At 33.9% G+C, this 26,292-nt stretch overlaps 1 protein-coding gene across 4 annotated transcripts in view; it reads right to left on the bottom strand.

The window, feature by feature from the left end:
* Positions 1-854: 854 nt before the first annotated feature.
* LOC105348465 (vascular endothelial growth factor receptor 1) overlaps positions 855-26,292 on the bottom strand; it is a 37,750-nt gene continuing 12,312 nt past the window's right edge. Inside the window, exons 7-28 of one of the 4 annotated variants that reach the window (XM_011457891.4) lie at positions 25,982-26,124; positions 25,427-25,459; positions 22,133-22,147; positions 20,881-21,067; positions 18,991-19,201; positions 18,520-18,659; positions 17,114-17,398; positions 16,655-16,844; positions 15,234-15,379; positions 12,382-12,577; positions 11,876-11,976; positions 9,923-10,062; positions 8,718-8,847; positions 8,242-8,346; positions 7,748-7,867; positions 5,467-5,750; positions 5,227-5,349; positions 4,892-4,962; positions 4,578-4,618; positions 4,319-4,418; positions 3,842-3,947; positions 855-3,409 (exon numbers count right to left, since the gene is read on the bottom strand). In XM_011457891.4, coding sequence (XP_011456193.3) covers positions 2,822-3,409; positions 3,842-3,947; positions 4,319-4,418; positions 4,578-4,618; positions 4,892-4,962; positions 5,227-5,349; positions 5,467-5,750; positions 7,748-7,867; positions 8,242-8,346; positions 8,718-8,847; positions 9,923-10,062; positions 11,876-11,976; positions 12,382-12,577; positions 15,234-15,379; positions 16,655-16,844; positions 17,114-17,398; positions 18,520-18,659; positions 18,991-19,201; positions 20,881-21,067; positions 22,133-22,147; positions 25,427-25,459; positions 25,982-26,124 — 3,455 coding nt within the window. In that variant the 3' untranslated portion in view covers positions 855-2,821. The remainder of the gene's footprint in view (positions 3,410-3,841; positions 3,948-4,318; positions 4,419-4,577; positions 4,619-4,891; positions 4,963-5,226; positions 5,350-5,466; positions 5,751-7,747; positions 7,868-8,241; positions 8,347-8,717; positions 8,848-9,922; positions 10,063-11,875; positions 11,977-12,381; positions 12,578-15,233; positions 15,380-16,654; positions 16,845-17,113; positions 17,399-18,519; positions 18,660-18,990; positions 19,202-20,880; positions 21,068-22,132; positions 22,148-25,426; positions 25,460-25,981; positions 26,125-26,292) is intronic. The other 3 variants (XM_011457892.4, XM_011457893.4, XM_011457894.4) reach the window with 3 other exon arrangements.

The following is a 26,292-nucleotide window of genomic DNA, read 5'->3' as shown; positions in this document are numbered from 1 at the left end:
TTAATGGATCATCCAGGAATAATGTTATATCATTTAACAAAATACAAATCTATCTATCAAGCAGGTTTGAGTGAGGTAGGAGGTTTTTTTTTATCATCTTTGATAATGGAGATCAGGCTCTGCATCTGAAATTACCTCCGTTTTATAAAACATGTGACCTGTTCCAAAAGGCTCAGATTCAGCATTCATGCCTGTCAGGTGCATCAGTATCACCAGATACACCATTCATTCAAGTTTGGTGAAGTTAGGACCTGTAATAACTAAGATATATTTTTAAGCATCCTTGATAATGGAGATCAAGCTCTGCATCTGAAGCTACCTCTGCGATTCATTCATATTTTAATTCAATCAATAATGCAAGTTTGAAATAGTACTATTATCTATTAAACATGTGTCCTGTTCTAAAAAACTTAACCTTATCCAGCATCTGAAACCTATGGCTCAGATTCAGCATTCAAGCCTGTCAGGTGCATCAGTATCAAAAGATGACCATCCATGCAAGTTTGATGAAGTTGGGACCGGTTGTAACTAAGATATCATCAGAGGGCATCTGTTTCACAAACTTTAACCAGCTAAAAATCAGATGCACACGTTTGGGATAAGTAATTCAGCTTCAAACATTTTACTGTTTGCACTAATGTGAGTATAAAGGGTAATATATTTATATTAAGTACGATATATCATGAGGGATACAAGGTTTGTGCTAAAGCCAACTGAGCGAGTCATTGCCTGATCAACAGAACGATGTAATGACTTCAAAGTGGATTAAAAATAAACGTTTATAACTAAATGTATTTCGTATCCTTGCACACTATAAAAGTGAAATCATTGTTAAAGCAACAACAACAAAGAAATCATATTATTAATTTTTATTGAAGTTTTATTTTGGTAAAGTAGTTTGCTATTATTGACAGTGACAACAGAGATTGACTCACAATCAATAAAACTGTAATAATTTGAGGAAAAATCCTGAAAAGTACTAAGTATGCCTCGTTGGAGTTTGATTCTGGAGATAATGACTTCACAACCTATTTTTCTGTAATTCTGGTTCCTGTTTTCAGTCCGTGGTCCGGCTTAGATAAATACATGTAAAACTCGGCTGGTTGTTGGTGACTAGACTATAGAAGGAATGACGTGATGAGGTATATAAATATGATACACATGTACATACACATACATACATGATAATACACATGAAGGCACAGGTTTATAGGGAACAACAAATACAAAACAATTAAAGCAAGGCTTTGTAATGAATCAGTTACCATGGTACAGATCATTTGACCTACATGACGGTCACCAGTACATTTCATGTACCAGTTAGCTACAGCAAGTCAAAATACAATTTTAAAAAGGGGGATAAAATGTTGTAAAGAGGTGCAATTTTACACAGTTATTATGTACTAAAAAGAATCCTATAAAAATACTTCCCAGAATAGAAAATGTTTTCAAAAATGCATATTTAACGAGTGCTGCATATATATTGTACTTGTTTTGTAAGTGAATATTGCACACATTAATCTAATGTACTCCTGACTTAGCAGAGAGCTCGTCTTGTTCGTTTCTGCTCATGACAAATATCATTTCAAGAATAGATGGAGAGCCATTTCATCAGTGCATATCATTTGATCTCATTGAGATCACAAGCAACGTTATAGTTTTACACTAATAAAGAAATAAAAAAGGGCAAATCAAGTTTAAATAAAAATATAAAAACACAATATGTTACAAAAATAATACATTTTACTTATTGGTAAAAACTGAGTGGTCCCTAACTGGCTTCAAAATTGCAATCTACATATCAAGGAAAGAATGAGCAGAAAGTAACTGTATGTATTGACCGTCTATTAAAGAAAGAGTAAAAACAAACTGAGACTTGGCGGAGAAAACAAAATATTCTGAGCAAAATCTACTGAAGAGCACAAGGTTTGCTGAGTTTGCCAAGAGACAAGATCACAAATGATGTACATGTACTACAATATCTCTGATATTTGTGTATATATACACTGTACTTGTAGACAAATGTGTCAACATGTAGATGTACATCTAAATAATACAGAAAAAACATCAAGTTGATGCTTTGTTTTAAAGTAAACAACCTTATGTGAAATGTGATTAATTTGGTGAAAAAAAACATTTTTTCTACAATCAATAACACAAAGTCAGTCTAACGGTTCTGTGCATTATTAAAGAAGTCTACATTTTCACGTTTTAGATCTGAGGTGGAATATAATATATTTCCCAGTAAAATTAATAATATATACAACATATTAAGCAAAGCTTCACTTTAACAAACCTGTGTGAACATTTCCTACACCCGTACAAATTCAAACAATCTGGTAGCATCTCAATCACAATTCAAACAAGTATCTAAAAACATGATTTAGTAGTACCTATATTAAAAGTTTGAAATACACTGTAGTTTTCATTTCAATACAAACAACCTATCTCCATAAAAACAAATAAATTTAAGTAATGCTGATACTCTGGCAATTGTGGCAATGAGAACAGGATAAAACAAACAATGTAACAGAAGGATTGGGCTACAATCAGAGATGTCTGACATCTCCAGACTAGTACACACTATCATACACTAAGAATGTGTCAAATCATATATATAACAATCAAGGATTGCATCAACTCATCTTAGCAAAAAATTGGAGGGGGTAGGAAAAGCAAAGCGAATGAAAGAAGGGAAACATCTTTTTTTTAATAAAATAAGGTTTACTAACAAGCATGTTGCATTTGACCAATTTTGACCTTGACATAGCGTGGCTATCCCTTCATGTTTCTAATGTTGCCCGCATTTCCTGTTAAAGCTTCAGACGTCGATGTCGCTATCTTGTAATACTGTTGAGTACGTCGGTGGCGGATCATGATAATCCTTCGTGAATTCACTGCACTTTGTTTTCGTTTTATTTTTGGGTGGACTTGATTTATTGTTCGCAACGAAAATCATTGTTTGACCTGGTCCGCTTTTGGCTACAAGGTAGCCATCATTGCCAATATCCGGCGGAGTTCCCGGTGCGTATGTACTAGAGTGTCCACTATCTGTGTCATCACTTCGATGGACGTCCGCCCGCACATTCACGTGGGCAGGAGAATTTTCACGGTCTTTCTTCCGGAGCTGAACCTCCTCTTCAGCCTCCATGGCTTTGGTCAGTGGCTGAAGTTCAGTACCCTGTCCCTTCTCCTTCTTTCTGTTCCATTTCTTCTCATTTACATAGGACACATCTCCTTCATGATCCTCTTGGTCCACTGGAGGGGGCGGGGCCAGCCCCATTTTCAGGTAGTCAGAGGTTTTGTCCCTGTCACTCATTTTGAGGTATCCCTCACTCTCCGGGCCCCCACAAGCCCCACCCTCCAAGTCCACCATCTTGAGGTACGGCTCATTCAGATCCAAGTAATACTGTTCAGTATAGAAAAAAAACAAGTGTTAATAATACAGGTGATCATAATATATGCTTATTTACATTCTATTACAAGTTATATTGCTATATATAGACACACATAACCAGTTTTAAACAGGTGATTATACTTGTTTTGTTATAATCAATTTCAAGGTAAGAGAAATTAAATTTCATTAACAAATATCTTTACCTTGTGATTCTTAGACAAACTTACAAATAATGTAAATAAGAATAAGAATCATTATGCAGAAACTAATACTCAAGTTTCCAAAACAGGACAGTGCAAGGTTTTCAGACAAAATTATTATTAAACAATACATAAAGTTGTTTCTGTCATGATTGACTGGATATGATAGGGAGTTGTCGTCTATGGCACATTCCACCCCCCCCCCCCCCCCCCTCCTTTTTTTCTCCATTCACGTACACCTCACCTGTTTAACATTTTCCTCCAGGAAGTCACCCATGATAGAAGCGAGCTGGGTAAAAGTAGGTCTATCATCCGGATCGTCTCTCCATGTTGCTTGCATTACCTTGTACCTGTCATTGTGATCAGATTCAATGAATGATCTTAACATGGATTACACATTGTCAACTCTTATGACATTTTTCTTTAGTGATAACTGTGCAATTATCTAAAAGAAAGCTTTATCATGATTAAAATGAATGCATATCATGCATGGCTTCATTGTTGGGCAATATTTAATAAATAACACACATTACCACCTTTAAACTAGACAATACATGCACTGTAGATAAATATTACTTTTTGAAGGTAACTTACTTGGATAATTTACAAAAGATTATTATATTGAGAACAGATCATTATAAGTAGCACAGCAAAAAGTATTTATATCAGAAGATCTTCACTCAAAAGGTTACTTTACACAAATGCTTGTCTACAAACTAACATTTCATCTGAGGCAAACCGAGGTTTCTCCATTCTGTATCCATCCTGCAGAAGACCAATGAATTTCTCATTGATTTCAACACCAGGGTACGGACTTCCACCTACCAAAACAATGCAATTGTACACAATATGGCAATGTAAATCGACTTCATGCACACTTTGATCACCAGTTGAGTAAATCAGGATGTAACAGTGTCAAATCAATTTGAGGACATAAATTAACAAGTGATAATAGCAGAAATAAAAGAAAACACACTAACCTAGAGAGAACAACTCCCAAAGAAAGACCCCATATGACCATCTGTATTTTTAAAAAAAACGTATTACAGAAAATATCATATAATAAGTGACAGTTTCAAGAAAACATTTTCAAGAATCACACCTAAAGAATGACAACAGAACAGCCAGTGTAGGGTATAGCACTAATTAGAATTTAGTTCATGTCATTGTTATATCTGAAATAATCACATGCAATACTTTGTAAAAGCTCACTAAATGAGTTTTTATCGACATTGATCTAATGATGTGTACAAACACATATCTAAGGTATACATGTGGAAAGAGGTTTACTCACACATCACTCTTGGTGGTGTACAGTCTGTGGGTGAGAGATTCCACAGCCATCCACTTCACAGGAACTGGACCCTGAAATCAAAAGAGCAAATATGAATAGTGTAAATATTACTATAACACATTCATAACTATATACGTAGCTTATCCTTATCAAAGCATGATAGCAAAGCCTAAATCAACAGCAATTTTCAAGCATTATAAGTCACAGAAACTGACAATAACTCCAAGTTTACTGAATGGTCTACATTCATGTAATAATGTAAGGAAGTTTCATCCAGGACTAGAATATACATTGTGTATCAATCAAGCTTTCTCTGTATAGAACACAACACTCACATCTGTTTTCTTGTGGTATTCTGGATTCTGGTACAAATCCTTGGCCAATCCAAAATCACAGATCTTGACGATATTATCCTCGGCCAACAGGACGTTTCTAGCTGCCAGATCTCGGTGTATGTACTGTTAAGGAGAGACCCCAACACATCAAATCACAGAACAATAATTCTCCACAATCAATAACCCTACTGTAGACATTAACCTTTTATTTTAATCCCAAGTTTAAACTGAGTGACATACTTTCTTAGACGCCAGGTATTCCATTCCGCGCGCCACCTGGAATGACCAGCAAATGAGGTTTTTGGTGGTTAGCGGTGGTCCCACTAAGTCTGCAGTGTTTTCAATCTGTGCCTTGTTCAAGTAGTACGGTTTGTTCGCGGCGGCTTCCCGAGCCACCTCCCGCTTCTTCTCTGTTGCGGCATCCATAGCGTCCTCCATAACGTCGCGGAACTCTTCCTTGTGTTTCAGGACGTAAGAACGGAGGTTTCCAAAATGACAGTATTCCACGATAACATACAGCTCACCTTTAGATATAGGAGAAGTTTAAACAGAATCAACAGTTATCATAGCACAAAGCTGATAAACATTCAACAGACGGAACCAAGACCAGTTAAAAAAATGACCCAGGAAGACAGTTTGTAGGCAATAAAAGTTTTATCTACAATAATATCAATATCTATCTGTTTTTAGCCATTTAAGGTGGGTCGCGGGTTTGCTTTCGTCATCAAATTCTGTACGCAATTTAGACAACTTGTTTGGCCGTTTTGTGCACATTCGTTTATGACGTCATAACGGATACATCTCAAGTTTCCCGCATTACACTCTAGATAAAACCAAATGCTCGGGGTGATAATGAAGTAATATCATTTATATATATGCCGTTAATACTAGACAGTAGTAGTCATTCATATTTATTCTCCACGAATCAAAAAAGGAAGTGCACATTGAATGCAACACATTATAATTATGGAGATAATCAGCAAGAATTGGAGCGTTCTTTTTCAGTCTATGTAAAGGTTCAAACTGTAAATAAAAACCAGCGGTGTAGTCTCAAACTTGTAACACAGGAGAGAGAGAGAGAGAGAGAGAGAGAGAGAGAGAGAGAGAGAGAGAGAGAGAGATGTAAAATATGTTGGTCCTCGGCTTCGGCAATAATTTTTTAACAATTGATTAGTTATTGAATTAATATGTAATGATATAATAATATATCAATAATATATTTTTTATTATATGTTACTATTTTGCCCGAAAAATAGGGAAGAGCACAGTCGGGGAATTAATTCTTTTTAGTTGTGAAGATCTCGATAAGCAAAATAATTGCCCGGACTTACAAATAGCAACCGTTTTCTAGATTCGAGATTATATACATTAGGTCCAACTTATATTCAGACCAAGCAAATTAATATGGAAATGCACTTGCTAAAAAATTTGATGCCCCCTTTTCCTCCGTGATTTTAGATATTTAAAATATTATGCTCTGCATCATCTGATTTAGAATAAGACTGTAAAAGCTAGCTATTCTGGCTAATATTTTTTTTAATATCAACGTTAACCGAACAGATATCATGTATATAAAACCGGAGGTACACGAGAGACTGCGCCCCCCCCCCCCTCCAATTAATAGTTTTGGATTCATGATCAAAATATGTTTAATCTTGAGCTCTTTTATATTCTCAAAAAGTCCATTTTTTAAAGAAGATGTATGCTTCAACAAGTTTATTATGGTAGGTGGTCTAATCTCTAGGAAAATTGTCACTTTAACTGTTACAGATTTATGTGTACGAACGTGGCTATGTATGGATGTATGTAAAATATTGTCTCTTTTCTGTAATTTTGTGGACAATATTTATGTAAAAAGAATCTGCATCATCTTTTGAACCTTATTTAAATCTGTAAAAGTTTTAGCTTTAGCAGTCCTAAATTTAGTTTTTAAATGATTGCATCACTTAGTAAGTGGAACAGGTTTAACATTTTTTGACGTCGTAATCATGACGTCAAATACGGAAATGCGACCATTTTTGGTAGAATAATCAGAAACATAAAATAAAATAGCAAAAAATCTAGCGAGAACACATATAATTTTTTTTACATAAATAATTTGTAAATCATGTTTTCTTTACAAATAGAAACCGTTGATAAATTCGTCTAAATTGTTTAGAAGCTATTTGCAATTTTTCAATAAAACTCCATCTCGAATATAAAGAGAAATATGCTCATTTTCCTATATATTTCATTAGAAAAGCGTCAAAACAGCACTAAAAACGATACTAAGTTTAGAGCGGTATTGCATACAAATAGCGTAGGCAAATTTGATAAAAAATTTATATAATGAACTGTGTATCCTAAATAACGATTAAACAAAATTTCAGGGTATGTTTTCTCGTGAGATTTTTTTATGGGGTAAACCCGCGACCCACCTTAAACAATGAAAATTAGGATTGTAATACAACATTGTTCCCATTTTCTAAATTTTCAACACATCTGCTTTTTGCTTAAAATAATCAAAAGAACCTCTGTGTACCATATCTGATGTCCTTGGTGACTGCTCCTAGGAGATTGACAATGTTTAGGTGCTGCCCCACGTGAATCAGAATCTTTAACTCTGAGAGTAAGGCCATCATCTGGTCCCTGTCTGTGCAATCTGTGAAACAAAACAGAGGGTTACAGCTGGTGGAAACAGTCTATAAACAAAAGAATTCTAAATTACAGGCATACTCACAACATTTTTAACGTTTTGAGCAAAACAGAACATTTCTGATACATGTATTATGAACAAAGCAAAATATTTCATGACATCAAGAATAGAGCAAAGTATTTTCTGAAAAACATAGAGCAAGAAGATCATCTAAATTTTACACATGAATACTTCCAAATCTTTACAAACTGTTCCAATACTTTATTTGAAATAAATCTTATCCAACAAATAATTACATGTAATAAATTTTCTTCTTTGTGTCAAATTACTGCCCTGGACCTAACTCTCCATTTTTTTTCAATTTCTAACAGTAAACATACCTTTAACCATTTTGACGGCTACCACGGTAACATCTTCGTGCTCCAGAATGCCAATAGCCTCCGCCTTGATGACTCGCCCAAATGCACCTTGACCCAATACCATGCCTGATCAAAGAGGATAAAAAATATAATATCACTTTTGTACCACACTTAACTAGTGATTAACCTGCTCTTCATTAATCATAATACATATTTTCTTATGCTACTGACATGTGACTCAGTATTTTTAACTTTATCTTATAAACAAACTGCAGGCCAAGTTTTATTTGTAATGGCTTTATTTTGCAATTTACCGTTTAGTGGTCCACTGCAACTCATTTCTGCAACCAGGCTCAAAATCTTAATTTATCTTTTACAAATTAAAATTAAAAGTAGTCTAATTATAGACTGTGTGGATTATTGATCATGTGACACTGGTATCACTGAGGACCATTGATCCTGCCGCTGTGACCCACTATATTCTGTATGTCTCCTACCTTGTCTTAATCGTTTCTTGGGGAACTCCCACTTGGAGTCGTAGGGGATACAGCCGGTCTGTTCATCGATCGGGAGGTCGGGGTTGTAGTCTCCGTTGGGCTGGATAAGTTGATGCTCCAATTCTTTATGCTGTCAACAAAGGGAGACAATTCAGTGAGGAGTGTCAACAAAGGGAGACAATACATTGAGGAAACTATGAATATTAGGGTCACTCTTGATACAGGTTGTTGTTACTGGGTATTTAGGTGAATCAATGGATGAAATCAATATATGTTCCTGTGATTTCAATAAAACATTATACATAGTGAGAAATTAGTTATAATAAATATTACAGATTTAGCCACTTGTAACTTAGATATTATTGACATTCATAATTAGTTCCCATTTTCCACTTCTTTAAAGAGTTAGTGATTTTGGGTATTGGTGTATTTGGGATGGCACAAACTCTCCATGGGCAACAACTACCGGTACTTCAACCAATTAATTCAACCTCATTCAAAGAACGAAGTAAACAGTATTTTGGATGAGGTAAACAGAAACAGAAAATATTCTGAAGACTTAATGTGAATGCTTTATAACTCCCAGCAAGGATGGGTTGTTCTGAGACCCCTCAGACATTGTTTTAGTATAATTTCAATTTATATGTAATAGGGTTTTGTCCAACAGAGAATTCTCTGTTTACAGGACATCAAGGACTGAACATCAAATTGAACTCAAAGGAAATTTAACAAATATACATGTAACTGAATGCACAAAACAAACTTGATAAAATCATTCAACAAGAACAGAACTAAATGAAGTGTGGTTAGAGGGTTTGGGAGGAGTGTGAGTTAACTGTTGTACTGTTATTAGCCCTTTCCCTGATGAAGACCCTTCAGAAGATAACAAACAGGTGCTTGCTCTGAGTGTTTTGTGTGTGTGCTGGCCAAAGTGAACAAAAGAACATTATCATAACTCCTACCTTATGGAGACAGCTGAAAAGTTGTCATACTTTTATAATTCCAATATATGTGTTTTTATTTTATGAAAGATGATAGTCATCAATTGTCTACCACTCTGGGCATTAACTGTGCATTTTTAGTAGCACTAAAAGCTGCCAGGTATAGAAATCCTTGGTTAAAATACTCTTTGGGATTCAAAAACTAATCTAAATGGGATACCTCTTTCTGATGAAAACATTGTAGAAGGTTCCCCTGAATCTTACCAGAGCCATAGACCGGCGCTTGTAACAGATGACAAAGATGATGATGACGATGGCGATGACGATGACAGCAGCAACGATGACAGCGATGATGGTGCCCTTCTCTACCTTTGTCTTTAATTTTTGAGACTGGAGAGAAGATTCTGTTCAGAAAACAAAGAACTTTCAATCAAGCAACATTCCTACCTACAACTGTGTATAATTCTGCCTATATGACAATGATTTTCAAAAGAAATCTTCAAAAATTTGCAAATCATTTAATGTGCATTGCAGACCAAGTATACACAAATTACTCATTGACTTCACAACTTGAAAAGTAATCATCATAATCAATCCTTCTGGGAGTTGTCTCCCTTGTCAGGAAAAAAACTAGTACTTTAATACAAGCAGTGCAACGATAGCTTATATTTATAAAATAAATTAATATAATAAATGATTTCACAAATATCAACATTTTGCATGTCTTTTTGCATTATTCAAAAGCAGCATGTATTTGGTCAATTTGATTTACAAACTGGATTTTATAATAAAAAAGTGTAGTCACACAACTACAAACTGTAAATTTCTAATTTTATGAGAGTCCTAAAATTGACAATTCCGCTGTTTAGTATCAAATCACGAGAATTTAAAAGCGCTATCACCAATCTTTTGCTAAAAATTTCTATAGTTCAAAACTGTCTTAAAAAATAAAAAAGAGATTTTAAAATCCGCAAAGGTGCATCTTGCAATATTACACAGAAATTATTTTCTCGTGTTTAATTAGGAATCTACAGTAATAAAAATGCATGTAGTATGTTTTTACAGTTGAGTATTGATGATGATATAGACTGCTGTGTACCCCTGATGACTGGGTATGATGATATAATTAAGTATCGATGACGATATAGACTGTTGTGTATCCCTGATGACTGTGTTTGATGATACAGTTAACTATTAATGATGACATAGACTTGTGTATCCCCTAATGACTGGGTATGATGATACAATTAAGTATTGATGTGTACCCCTGATGACTGTGTCTGATGATACAGTTAAAGCTGACATGAATTCATAAAAGCATTTGGTCGCCATATTAGTTTCGATCGCTCCTCTACTGCCACTGGGGTATATATACCGGTTGAGAAAGTTACGGTCGGTTGCTTTCCGATCGAGGCATTCTCGTTGCACGGACTTCTAAATGCATAAACTACACATTGTAGTAAAATGTAGAAATAAAGAATAAAGAAATGCAATAATAAAGAATAAAGAAAACAACAATCAATGAAATACAAAATATATTTATTATTTGAAAGGATGTCCAAGGTATCCGTATTATTTTACACATACAGTGATGCCTTTCTTCGCTTGCACATCGAACACGTGTGTCGTTCATACAGAGTCACTGAGAGTGCATAACGTCTGCATCTTCTTGAAAACCCTGGCGATACTACATCCAACATAGCAGATAAATGACAGTAAATCCAAGAAAGTAACAACGTTTCCATCCGTTCCTACAAAAACTTCCCGTTTCTAAAATCCATGCGATAATTGACATTGCTCGATCTGCCACAGTGTGTGGTTTGCGCATGTGCGATGTCATAACATACACAGGAAAATGGTCTACAATTATCGAGGAATTTTGGAAGTGTCTGCGCCTAGATTTCAGTCTGTCTTGTTTCGTCGTTTATTGGATATATCTTGCCAGTGCAGTGGTTGTGATATTATTTTTGTTCCAATCGCGTTATTACAAGTCTTTTCGTCCAAGGTAACGTGTTCGGGTGTATGAAATTCCTGAATGCGGTGAAGCATGAATAGTGCTTTCGGCCTTATATAGGGGATGTGTAGCAATGAACAGAACAATAGAAATCGACAACTAATATGGCGGTAGTCAGAGATAAAAGGGAAATAATGCGTATTTATGAATTCATGTCAGCTTTAAGTATTGATGACAATATATACAAACAGTCGGGTACTCACTGATCTGGAGAGTCACGTTTTTGTAGATCACCCCATTCATGTTTTCCACTTCACATACATAGATCCCAGAATGCACCACATCTGTTTTGTTGATCGTTAAGCTAAAATATCATTATATTTGTTCAATAATTGAATCAATGATTCAGTACAGGACAGTATACGGTAACACATGATTACAACGAACAAGCTTAGAACAGATTCATGCTTATAACAAATCCTTCTAATGCTAAAACTCTTTTTTGTTACACTGATTATAAGGAAATATGCTTTTAACAAATTTGGTCATCATTGGTGCTTCACCATACACAGGTTTTACAGAGCTAGTTCCCTTTCAATGAGTTCATAGACAAGATTCTTGCGAGCCCTTGCAAAATTTGTGTTGTAAGAAAAAGAAGTTTTGGCAAGGGATTATAAGCATGTGCTTTGTTGAGCAGGCCTCTGGTCTTGTCCTCAAACAAAATGTAAAGTAGTTCCTAAAAGGGCATGGACTGGTTCTCTGTACATACCTGGTGTTGTCATCAGACAAGCTGAGGCCCAGGAATTCACTGGTAAAATTTAGGAGTTGTCCATCCTTGAACCACTGTATAGAGGGCGCTGGCACCCCCCTGGCGCTACAGTCCATCACATGGTACGAGTGACCCATATTTGTCTCCACAACGCTGTCCGTTAAAGTATTTTTGGTAAACACTGGCTTTTCCAGAGCTGCATGGAGAATAGAAAAAAAGGACTTTCAAAATGTAGTTCATTTATAATGATAAAATGAGTTTTAAATGCATGCATTGATTTATAATATCCACTTATTTCAAATATTTGTGTGTATGGTATATCAAGTGTACTTTTATTTAAAAAAATAAACATTAAAAACTATCTCAGTATTCTGTAAGTAAAAGATCACTTGTTCATTTGTATCTTAATATAGGAAATGAGTACCTATATATAAGTCAAACAAATTCCAATTAAAATACAACTTGTGTTTTTGCCCAAATTACCAGGTAAATGGCTGTACACAAACAAGCATGCATTTTCTGTATACTCATCAAGATCAAATGGATGTTCTTTTCAGGCATTAAGATGGAGTCCATATCACAATATTTATACATGTATATATCCATGCTTATGTCACACATTCATGAAAGAAAACTTACATGAATATCGTAACCAACCAAAAACTACTGGTATACATCACATCCTGTCGATGACATTATCTCTTCTTTCATGTATAAATGAGCGCGGATAACAAATCTATGAAAGTTTTACCTTCCTCATATGGCTAAATATTAATTGGCTATCGTAGTATAAATGGGTAACTAATATAAGGACTTGTACCCAAACGATTTTAAAGACACAAAACAGTAATTCATGTGTATTTTAGTCCTTAGAGAAACAAAAGCTAAAATAATAATTATTATGCGACACCTCAGATTTTGCTGCATCTGAACATTAACGGATGCATATAAATGTATGTGTGTAAATTTTTACTAATATCAATATATTGTATGAGCAAAATGAGCATGTATATCATTGAATACTTATGTATCATCTATTCATGTACACAGTTATGTACATCATTGAGTACTTACGTATCATCAATTCATGTACACAGTTATGTACATCATTGAAAACTTGTGTATCGTCTATTCATGTACATAGCTATGTACATCATTGAGTACTTACATATCATCTATTCATGTACACAGTTATATACATCATTGACTACTAACGTATCATCTACCAGGTATTCATGTACACAGTTATATACATCATTGAGTACTTACGTATCATCTATTCATGAACACAGTTATGTACATCATTGAGTACTTACGTATCATCTATTCATGTACACAGTTATATACATCATTGACTACTTACGTATCATCTATTCATGTACACAGTTATGTACATGATCATTGAAAACTTGTGTATCGTCTATTCATGTACACAACTATGTACATCATTGAGTACTTACGTATCATCTATTCATGTACACAGTTATATACATCATTGACTACTTACGTATCATCTATTCATGTACACAGTTATATACATCATTGACTACTTACGTATCATCTATTCATGTACACAGTTATGTACATCATTGAAAACTTGTGTATCGTCTATTCATGTACACAACTATGTACATCATTGAGTACTTACGTATCATCTATTCATGTACACAGTTATATACATCATTGACTACTTACATATCATCTATTCATGTACACAGCTATGTACATCATTGACTACTTACGTATCATCTATTCATGTACACAGTTATATACATCATTGACTACTTACGTATCATCTATTCATGTACACAGTTATATACATCATTGAGTACTTACGTATCATCTATTCATGTACACAGTTATGTACATCATTGAGTACTTACGTATCATCTATTCATGTACACAGTTATATACATCATTGACTACTTACGTATCATCTATTCATGTACACAGTAATATACATCATTGACTACTTACGTATCATCCATTCATGTACACAGTTATGTACATCATTGAAAACTTGTGTATCGTCTATTCATGTACACAACTATGTACATCATTGAGTACTTACGTATCATCTATTCATGTACACAGTTATATACATCATTGACTACTTACGTATCATCTATTCATGTACACAGTTATATACATCATTGACTACTTACGTATCATCTATTCATGTACACAGTTATGTACATCATTGAAAACTTGTGTATCGTCTATTCATGTACACAACTATATACATCATTGAGTACTTACGTATCATCTATTCATGTACACAGTTATGTACATCATTGAGTACTTACGTATCATCTATTCATGTACACAGCTATGTACATCATTGAAAACTTGTCTATCATCTATTCATGTACATAGCTATGTACATCATTGAAAACTTGTGTATCGTCTATTCATGTACACAGCTATGTACATCATTGAAAACTTGTGTATCGTCTATTCATGTACACAGTTATGTACATCATTGAAAACTTGTGTATCATCTATTCATGTACATCATTATGTACATCATTGAAAACTTGTGTATCGTCTATTCATGTACACAGCTATGTACATCATTGAAAACTTGTGTATCGTCTATTCATGTACACAGTTATGTACATCATTGAAAACTTGTGTATCGTCTATTCATGTACACAGCTATGTACATCATTGAGTACTTACGTATCATCTACTCATGTTCACAGTTACATACATCATTGAGTGCTTAGGTATCATCTATTCATGTACACAGTTATGTATATCATTAAATATCATCTGTACATTTACACATATATATAACTAAATAATTACAGATACTGGTAATCTAAAATTGTACATCACTGAATACTTACATATCATCTGTACCCTCAGAGCGTCACCGGTGCTCAGGTGTCCCTTTGAGGAGTTTGAGGAGATGTCCACCTCACATCCATAGAGGCCGACATTTTCTGGTGCAAAATTTTCAATCCTCAACTCAGAGATCCAAGAGAGGCTGGTACTGAATCAAAGGTCAAGGTCAAGATTTATGTGCCACAGAAAAAGTTTTAAAAAATCATTTTAAAAATTACTTAAAATGCATTTACAGTTCTCGCATTTCTAATAATGAGATAAATATCAAGCAGAAAATTCTATTCATTGACAAAATAAACTTCACTAAAAATCAAATAATTGTGACTGAAATCCAGTCTACAGTGCAGGCAGATCTAAATGTGTGACTAACCTAAGTGGTTCTTGATCAATATAATCTGTTTAACAAAGATTTCATACACATTGATTTACCTGAATCATTTTGTGTAGAAGGACCAATTCCCTTAAAACTTGAAATTTAGCCAGATTTAATAATAAGCCCTTTTTTTGAAAATAAGCCAGTCTAAATAATGCCTTAGGGAAGATAGAAATAGTTAAGTTTTATTTCTGTCTTAATCCATTGCCGCATATTGCTTTTGTCAATTCCAAACTACTTTGCAGTTCTGATGATACAACCCTTTGTTTAAATTCTCTGTTTTAAGTTTTCTTGGAGTAGGAGTATGTCTAGTTGTCATGTGTGCTAAAAGCTCACTGTTTTAAAAACGGTCACCCAGAAAGTGTTCAAATGCTCTTGTCGCTTACCATTTTTTTGTTTGGATAATAAGCCATGATTTGAAAATAAGAAGGCTTTAGAAAATAAGCCCCCAATTTCTTACCAAAACTGAAAATAAACTGTGGCGTATTTTCAAGATATAAGGGTATCACATCTGAATAAGCTCGATCAGTTAACCCTCTCTTTTACCTATCCTCCTTATTTGTACACCAACGTAAAATTTAATTTCCAAATGCTGTACGGAAGGTTACTGTAAACGTACTACATTTAGCTGTGTATTGTATTTAGCACTTTTGGACGAATGCGGCTTCGGCAAAATCAAGTACATCGCTAAATGCCATGCATATATGCATATTAAGTATAGTCACATACAGAATACGCTAATTCAAATCTACGCCAACTTGTTAAAAAACTAATTTCCGCCAAATATCGTACACGCCAAATATAATACGTTTACAGTAAATTCTCCCCCTTGATACTTTAACCTAATAGCATTGAAAACCCAATTAGGCTCCTTTCAGAATTCACCAGAAGTAAGACAACTCAATAAAATACAATCAATACAGCTTTGATGTCCAAAATCGTTAGGGTGAATGGGGTAAAAACAGATGGTGGTCAAACCTATATTGTATACATTGACTGGGGAGACATTCAGTATCAGAAGGTGGCCAATATGTTTAGGAAGTGACCTACTTGTGAGACAATAGAGTGGTCCCATTTTGAATGTTCACGTCCCTCCAATACGAATCCGTTTCACCCCAGAAAACAACCTTCACATTGGAGTATTCCCATTTTGTTGCTGTGCATGTGACATGCAGTGGAAATGTCTGTATGATGCTGGGCTTCTCTTGATCTATGTGTATACCTAGTCCTGTCTCGTACTCTGTCAACAAAATGATACAGAAATCAGCCAAATCTTTTTTCAAAAAATGAAAAACATCTGTGTTTGATTCACATACATGTTTTCTATCGTTATTGATCCTGTGTATCTTTTCAAAATTTAAAATCTGCAGATGAAACTGAATTAAATGGGTTACGTCAATAAAATTATGATTGATTTTTACATTATTATCATGATTATTACAAACATTAAATATGTCAACAACAGCATGATACAAAAAAATAAGAAAGAAGTTTTCAAGCATAAGATACCTGCAACTTTGATTTTCATTACATATTCGCCTGTCCCTTTACTGTTTGTAGCATAATATTTCAGATGTCCTGATTGGTTGAATTGTTGGTAATTGTTGGATGTTACATTCCTCCAGGAATTGCTATTCTGTTTACAACTAGGCAGCTCCCCACAAGGCTGCCACAGCCAGCCCTGGGACGTCGCTGGAGGTACGGCGGACACCAAGGCCCTGACGTTGTACCGCGTGTTGGGCAGGAGGTAGGGGACGTCTTTGTTTATGGCTGGGATGAGGACTACAGGTTTATCTGTCAACATAACACAAAAAATATTAACAAATTCCTCACAATCAATTTTATCATAATATAAAGCTATAGAAAAATGTATGCTATTATAATCAGCAACTAGAAACTGGGCAATAACATTATTTTTGAAAAGATCTTAGATGACTTACAAGTTACATTAAATGTATGACCAAATCAGTTCAATTAAAAACTTGTTATCAGCTGACTGCCTTAAGATATCAGACATGTACCATAAATCAAAGGGTTCATATAAAATTGTTAAATCAATCTTTAAAAACAGGAAGATAATATCACCTTCTTCACAAGACATGTACACATTTATACAACAATACATAACTTAATCATAGGTCTAGCTGTAAAGTGCCCCTCCCTGAGGACTATACTCAAACTTATACAACAATACATAACTTAATCCTAGGTCTAGCGGTAAAGTACCCATCCCTGAGGCCTATACTCACACTTATACAACAATATATAACTTATCCATAGGTCTAGCTGTAAGGTGCCCCTCCCTGAGGCCTATACTCAAACATATATAAGAATACATAACTTATCCATAGGTCTATCTGCCCCTCCCTGAGGCCTATACTCAATTTATACAACAACGTACGACTTATTCATAGGTCTAGCGGTAAAGTACCCCTCCCTGAGGCCTATACTCACACTTATACAACAATATATATCTTATCCATAGGTCTATCTGCCCCTCCCTGAGGCCTATACTCAAACTTTTACAACAATGCAAAACTTATTCATAGATCTAGCTGTAAGGTGACTCTCCCTGAGGCCTATAACCTTACTTATACAATACATAATTATTCATAGGTCTAGCTGTAAGGTGCTCCTCTCTGAGGCCTATACAATACACAACTTAATCAAAGGTCTAGCTGTAAGGTGCCTCTCCCTGAGGCCTATACTCACACTTATACAGCAATACATAACTTAATCATAGGTCTATCTGCCCCTCTCTGAGGCCTATACTCAAACTTATACAACAACGCACAACTTATTCATAGGTCTAGCTTTTAGTTGTCCCTCCCTGAGGCCTATACCCTTACTTATACAATACACAACTTATTCATAGGTCTAGCTGTAAGATGCCCCTCTTTGAGGCCTCTACTCACACTGATACACCAACTGAAAGTGGGCGTACTCTCTCTTTGTCCCTGCCTCCACTATGATCTCGTACAGGCCGACCTGTTCCTTCCCTGGCAACATGATTGATAGCGAGATATTGGTCAAGGTTCTAGTCGTGTTCAGCATACTGCAACATCAACATTACAACATAACAAAGTTGTGTACATATTCTTATGCCTGAAAATTTCCCATTTTTTTTCTGAGCGCATAATTTGTCAGCATCCATCAATTCAGCAGATGGTAACATGGCATTCAGCCATGCTGACACACACACACTTACATACACATATATATATTACACGCTTTCAAAGGTAAGAGCTAGTACTCAAATGATTGTGTATAATTATTGTTTCTTACTGATTGTATACATTAGTGATTAGTTTCAGCCAATATTGTACTTTAAGGGATTGAATAATGTACATTGTTTTTGCCTCTCCGCAGTTAATTAGACTACTTACGTCGGATTGTAGCGCTGGCTCACAGTGCTGTTTTTAAAGTTAAGTTCTTCACCCTTGAAGTACCATGTGACCTTGGGGTAAGGCATGGACTTGATAAGACATGAGATTTGTACCCCTATCTGTTGCTCCTGTGTGATGACAGTCCAGTTTCCACGGAAATTAGCAATCTTTTGTCCTACTTTACACTGTTGTATTTCCAAAAGGCCATCACCTGTGAAGATCAAATGTATATAGTTTAAATATCAAACTAAATCAGAGTTTGATTTGGGAAGTTTGAGATTGAAAAAAAGCCAATAGGGAAGGTAGTAGATGAGTTTTTAATTAAAAAGTAATAAATAAAAAATAAAATATATGACAAATAAAGTTGTAAATAAATAAAAGTTTAATCAAAATAATATAATTTCTTGGACTAAGAGGACATTTAGTTAGAGCTTTCCACCCCCATAGATCCACAATGCCACCATTTAACATCCATTGGTTGGTATTGAAATTTTATCAGATCTATTGGTTAAAGTTTTACATTGTCAAAAGAATGCTACCAGTATTCAGACAGATAAAAAACTTTACATTGTGAGTTGACATACTTATAAACAATAAATTTTGCTAAGAAATAAAGACGAAAATCTCCATTTGGACGTACTTATATTTATATGAATATACCTTTATCTTGTTTACTATTAATTTATTTATCAAATCTGTAAGGATTACTCTCTTACTTTTCAACAATAGTATACAATATATAAAATAAGGAAATGAAAACTGTAATAAAATCATTAAATTTTGTCTGATCTCTATAAAAATTGCATGTGCGCATCTTTAGATGGTGTTCAATATATGTAAAAATTTCAAGACTATTCCAAGCAGTAGTAAAAATTCTAAAAAGGGGGACAAAATTTTGTCTACAGACAGACAGATGGATGGACAGGGTGAAACCAATATACCCCCTAAAATTTGTTTGCAGGGGTATAATTAGTAATTTATTAAATGATACAGACAACAAAATACAACCAAATACCTGAGGAAAAAAAGAGCTTAAAAGATTAATCACACTGTAAGCAACAACAGAAAACAAAAATAACTCGCCCACCTGACTCATTCTCTGAAAAAAAATCATAACCTTCTACCAACTGTCTCACAATTACATCAAAAAGACAAATATAAATTGTTAATATTGAGATTTTGTGTCAAATTGCTAGAATATGAAATGGCAAGCACCAATTATTTGTTAAGATTTTTTTATTATTTTTCAAAACTGTCTTGAAAATAAAACCAAAATTTTTAAATCTGCAAGGGTTGCTTCCCACCAATTGACACAGATATTAATTCCTTGCATTTACTAAGGAATCTACAGTATTTTCTTGTAAAAGAAAGATAACTCTTGTTTTAAATAAAAAGATATAGGTCTTCTGGCCAACCAAAAATACTACAGACAGTTTGGATACATAATTTATGAAAATATAGACTGACAAATAGTAACCTTGTTAGATACTTCGGTATCTTTCATACTGAAAATCTTGAGTTAAAATTCTTCATGGTCAGTCCAGTGATTATTCAGGAATACATGTATTGGTTACTTTCAAATTCGGTGACAATCAACCAATGTGCTTTCAAGGATTCTTAAGACAATATTGAACTTCAATATGTTTCACAATGGCTTCACTTGTCAACATTCAACATTTTAGCCAGAAAATTAAAAGGATTGATCCATTTTTCTTTGTCAAGCAGTGTACAAGTTTGAAAAAGTCCAGATTGTGGGCAATAAAATCAAGTCCACCGTCGGACTGACTGTCCAATGATACACAACTGCAATGCAATGTGGCCTCATGGATTGTGGGGTCAGTGGTGGGGTCAGTGATGGTTAGTAACATAGCTTGATGTGGAGGTACTGACCCACTAGTATAACGTTCTTGGATACGGCTGTGCTTTGACTTCTGCCGGTGGTCACGTTACAGGTGTAGCGACCCTGGTCCATCTTCATTCCGTTCATCACCGTCAGGTTTGAGAAGTAGGTCTTTGACTTATCACTGGCCATGCTGGTATCTTCTACTGGCCTTGTGAATCGTACTCTGTCAGATCTCTGTAACACAAGCCAAGTACCACAAGCTGTGAAATGTATCACATAAAAAATATCAAAATGGGTGGATTTCAAATTTCAGAGTTCATGATTTTAGAGTATTTTACAAAATAACAAACATGTTTGCCCCAGAAGTTTATATTTATATAAAATAATAATGTTACATAGAAATTTGGCAATTGTCAACAAATTAACCATCACATTTGATTTTAACTGTTAAATATTATATTTTTGACCATAAACTATTATATAGTAAAGAAACATCCAAACATATATTAAGCTTTAAAATTTTAGTATTTTGTTAAAACCTTTTACAGAGATCTTCATCTAAAGGAGGTAATTAATATATAGCCTAAAAATGGCGATAACAATCCAGCCTACTTAATTTTAAGTCAACAGGGTTTTTTTTCTTCAATATGACAGAAATGACAGTCATGCAATTACTGTTTCCAGTAACTTTTCAAACCTTATGAAAGAAAATCTCAAAAGATTTTCAAAGGAAAACATTTAAGAGTCAATATTCACTTGAAATAACCGTGTGAACAAGCTTCAGTATGGACATTTCTTATTCTCTATATCATTTAGGTTATTTTGACTTGTAAAGTTGATGAAATTGTTAAGAGGCGATGAAATTTATATCATTTTTGAATTTTTAGATCCAAAATAATTTTATTTTCCCATAACACGACCCTTCCAATTTTTACTTCCTTCTTACTTATACCTTAGTTTTAAAAGTCTACAAAGATTGACGTAGTCATTTACTCCTTTAGCATTCATACATGTTAAATATTTCCTTCAAACAAATAAGAAAGAAAACAAGAGAAAAGCAGCATGAAAAATCAGTTCATTCTCTTGATTCTCACAAAACCTGCAACCACAGAGCTTTCCAAAGTTTAAGTAGAATGCTCAATGCTTGAATAGTTAAAAATATTGAGCTGTATAATTTTTAATTAGTAATTAAATGATTCAGGCAACAAAATGCAGTCAAACGCCTGAAAAAAAACCAGGCTTATTATGAAAAAGATTCACACTGTAAGCAATGACAGAAAACAAAAATAACTCGCCCACCTGACCAGGAGCTATCTGAAAACAAAATCGGTACATAATCATAAACTTCTAATCACCTAAGTCATGTCTACAACAAAATCAAGCAACATTAAAGGGGCATGGTCATGATTTTGGTCAAAAAAAATTTTTCCGAATTCAATATTTACAATGTTTCAGAAAGTCATTTTTAATAGGCAACCGAAATTTGAGTGTCATTTGTTGAGTTATAATCGAGTTACAGAGCTTGAAATTCTTTGCAATGTTAACAAGCGTTTGTTTACATTTTGAACGTTAAAGTAAAAATTTCAGTTTTAAATCTAAATCAAATGTGTTTCACATTAGGAACTGTTTATCTTTGCTTAAGATAAATAAAAAAATAGAAAAATAGGCTGGAAAAAGATTTTTTACTGATATATTGAACCTATGTAAACAAAAACAAGGCACGAGCCTTGTTTACATGGTAAAGAATTGTGAGCTCTCTATCTTGCTTATAATTCTACAAATGACTCTCAAATTTTATTTGATCATTAGAAATGCATTTCTAAAGCGTTGTAAATAGTAAAAACATAAAAATAGAATTTGACAAAAATCATGATCATACCCCTTTAAAGAGATATGGTCACATTTTGGTCAAATTCATTTTTCTGTTTTTATTATTTACAATGCTTAAGGAATTGATTTTTAATGATCAAATGAAATTTGAGAGTCTGTAGATAAGTTATGAGCAAGATACAGAGCTCAAATTTCTTTGTCAATGTAAACAAGGCTCATGCCCTGTTTTTGTTTACATGGGTTTAAAATACCTGTAAAACATCTTTTTTTTAGCGGATTTGTCAATCTTCTTATTCATTTTAAGCATAAATAAACAGTTCCTTACGTTTAACACATTCATTTCAGATCTAAAATTTGAACTTTCACTTTGGCATTCAAAATGTAAACAAAAGCTTTGTTCACATTGCAAAGAATTGTAAGCTCTGTAACTCAACGATTTTTGTTTGCTATTAAAACTGCCTTACTGAAGCATTGTGAACATTAAAATCGGAAAAATAATTTTTGAACAAAAATGTGACCATGCCCCTTTAATATCAAGTTATTGTATAAGTTGCCATTCTGTTCTTATTAAACTGAAAATTTGTATTCATCATGCACATTACTTTTAACAATAATTCTTTTCTACTGAAAATTCATACTAAACATGCAGTTTAAAACTATTACTGAATTTTGTAATTACTGATACTTTTCAATTTAGTATTTTTATAACTATTAAGAACATAAAAATGTGAGTACAATATAAGCTTCACATGACAACAGTGAAACAACAACACTATACTATTGTTAACAATTCCTGCAGTTGATGAACAGAAATGCCTTAAATAGATGAACAGCAAATAGCCCACAGAAGGTTAACAAATGCCTGCAGTTGATGAACAAATAGCCTGTAGTTGATGAACAAATAGCCTGCAACAAATAGCCTGCAGTTGATGAACAAATAGCCTGCAGTTGAACAAATAGCCTGCAGTTGCAGTTGATGAACAAATAGCCTGCAGTTGTAGAACAATAGCCTGCGGTTGATAAACAAATAGATAGCAGTTGTAGAACAAATAGCCTGAAGTTGATGAACAAAAAAGCCTGAGTTAATAAACAAATAGCCTGTAGTTGATGAACAAACAACCTGCAGTTGATGAACGAATAGCCTGTAGTTGATAAACAAATAGCCTGCAGTTAATGAACAAATTATAGCCTGCAGTTTTAAACAAATAGCCTGTAGTTTTTAACAAATAGCCTGCAGTTATTGAACAATAGCCTGCAGTTGATGAACAAATAGCCTGTAGTTGATGAACAAACACCCTGCAGTTGATGAACAAATAGCCTGCAGTTGATGGACAAATAGCCTGTAGTTGATGAACAAACACCCTGCAGTTGATGAACAAATAGCCTACTGGTACAATTGATTAGCAAAAGACTATATTTGATATGGTCATATATCTTCCCCTAATTTTAACCAATTTTTAAATGTTAATTAATGATAAAAATCAAATCTTCATAAAACATTATATTTCATAGGATGTCTGTTATATTAATCTTTATGTTAGTCAGCATTGTCCATTAGCTGTGTATCTATGACATCACCTAAATGGGCAAATTCCTGCAATTTTGTAAACAAATGAAAATAAAGCCAATTTCCCATTATATTTTGCCTTTGAAAGAATAGATTGCAGGTCTGCTCAAGTACAATTTTTACATATACTCGCTGGTATGTGGTATGTACTAGAGCAAGCATGCACTTGTTTGCTCAAAAACATTAATTCATCAAAATAAGACAATTGTCATTTCTACATTATGACGTCACGTTACTGTCAATATGATTTCAACTAACTTCAGTCTGTTTTTTAAATCTTGTTAGAGAACTTTAATTTTGGGGGCGAGATATGCTTAATACCACATATTATCCTTTCCCTCTTTTAAAGTGTTGATAAAATAAAAACGCTTGAGGTTGACTAATAAGACCATATTTATTTAATGACTATATTTGATTGCATTAAATGAATAAAAACGGCCTGTGGTTGATGAAAAGAAAAGGACTGGAGATGAACAAAGAAACACAGCCTGTGTATGAGTAGATAGGACTACAGTCTAGATCAAAAGTCTTGTCTCCAGTTGATGAACACTTCAAGCTATCCACTCCAAAGCAGTCTTTTCTTAAACCTTCATATAGTAAATATAGAGATGGTCTGACAATAATTGGAATTGAAGGTTTCCTAGGATAAACCTTTAAACTTTTAAGCTGTATCGTATTTGGCAGGTGCAGCAAACTTTGATGAGTCACTTATGATCATAACTAAGCTCTGCTAATAATGCACTAGCTCAATCTGTCAGTCAGCTTATTGCAGCAGTAAATTTTAAATAAATTTGATTCATCAACTTTGATTTAGCAATGTGCAATTTCCTATGGATGCACAGTGTTTTACTTGACTAAAGATGATAAAGAATGTCTATGAGATGACACAATAAAATGAAACAATGCAAAAATTAACCCACACATTGTGCATTTGTTAAGTAAAACCATTTGTTTTCATGGAGGTCCACTTTTAAAATAATTTTCACATATAAAAAAAAAAAAACACTTTATCTAAGTTGTTTATAAAGCATTGAATTATCAAACAGATAAAAGATAAAGGCATCAATTTGTGAAAATATTCTAAACCTCATACACTGAATATCTATCCCCATATAAAACCAATGATTTTACAGTTTACATCCAACACCTAGCAAGTGTACAGAATATACCAAGTATTATTAGCATGCATGTCTTACCATTAGAGCTGATATAGGTAGACTGACATTGTTCTAAAAGGAATACATTTGTATACAGTTGTGGAATGAACTCGAAAATGTATAGACAGAATTTATCCTTGAAGACATATTTATAAATTCATAAGGCTTAAAAATAAGGAAAAAGTTGACATTCTGTGGAGTCAGCATATACTTATTAATCATTAAGGTGATATTGGACACCTGTTGATATATATATTATGTTCCAAATTCCTCATTTTAGAATTTTCAAGTTTTACAATATTTGACCAAAAAAAATGTTTTTTAAATCATTTTAAAAAATAAAATTATAAAAGTCTCAGCTTGATTCGGACTCGTGATCTACAGATTCGTAGCTAACACTCTGTCGTAAGATGTTAGGTGACAATTTAGGAAAAATTATGATAAAAATATATGAAATTATACTTGATTTTATCATTTTGATCAGAAGAACATCACAATATGGAGGGGTCCCATACCACCTTAATTATGTGTGGCTCTATATACATCCATATTTCAAATCATATGTGACATTGATGCAACTACATTTAACATTACCTCATTGGATGAGTACATCCATTGTATTGAGACGCTTTGGACACTTAAAGGAACCGTCACCTGGCATCGCAGCTCAAAATCCTCACCCAGAACAATCTCCAGGTCACCCAAGGGCAGGAGGGTGGGGCTTGGCTTGTATTCCACTGAAGAAATCAGACTAAATAATTACTTTAAATGTACATACTGTAAAATCCTAATTAAACACGAGGAAATAATATCCACACAAAATTACAAGAAGTATACCTCGTTGAATTTAAAATCTCGCTTTTATTTTTCAGACATATTTTAACTGAATGAAACTATGCTAACAA

Source organism: Magallana gigas, chromosome 2 (assembly GCF_963853765.1).
Source record: "Magallana gigas chromosome 2, xbMagGiga1.1, whole genome shotgun sequence".
Taxonomy (NCBI): domain Eukaryota; kingdom Metazoa; phylum Mollusca; class Bivalvia; order Ostreida; family Ostreidae; genus Magallana; species Magallana gigas.
This window is presented reverse-complemented; position numbering and strand designations above follow the sequence as displayed.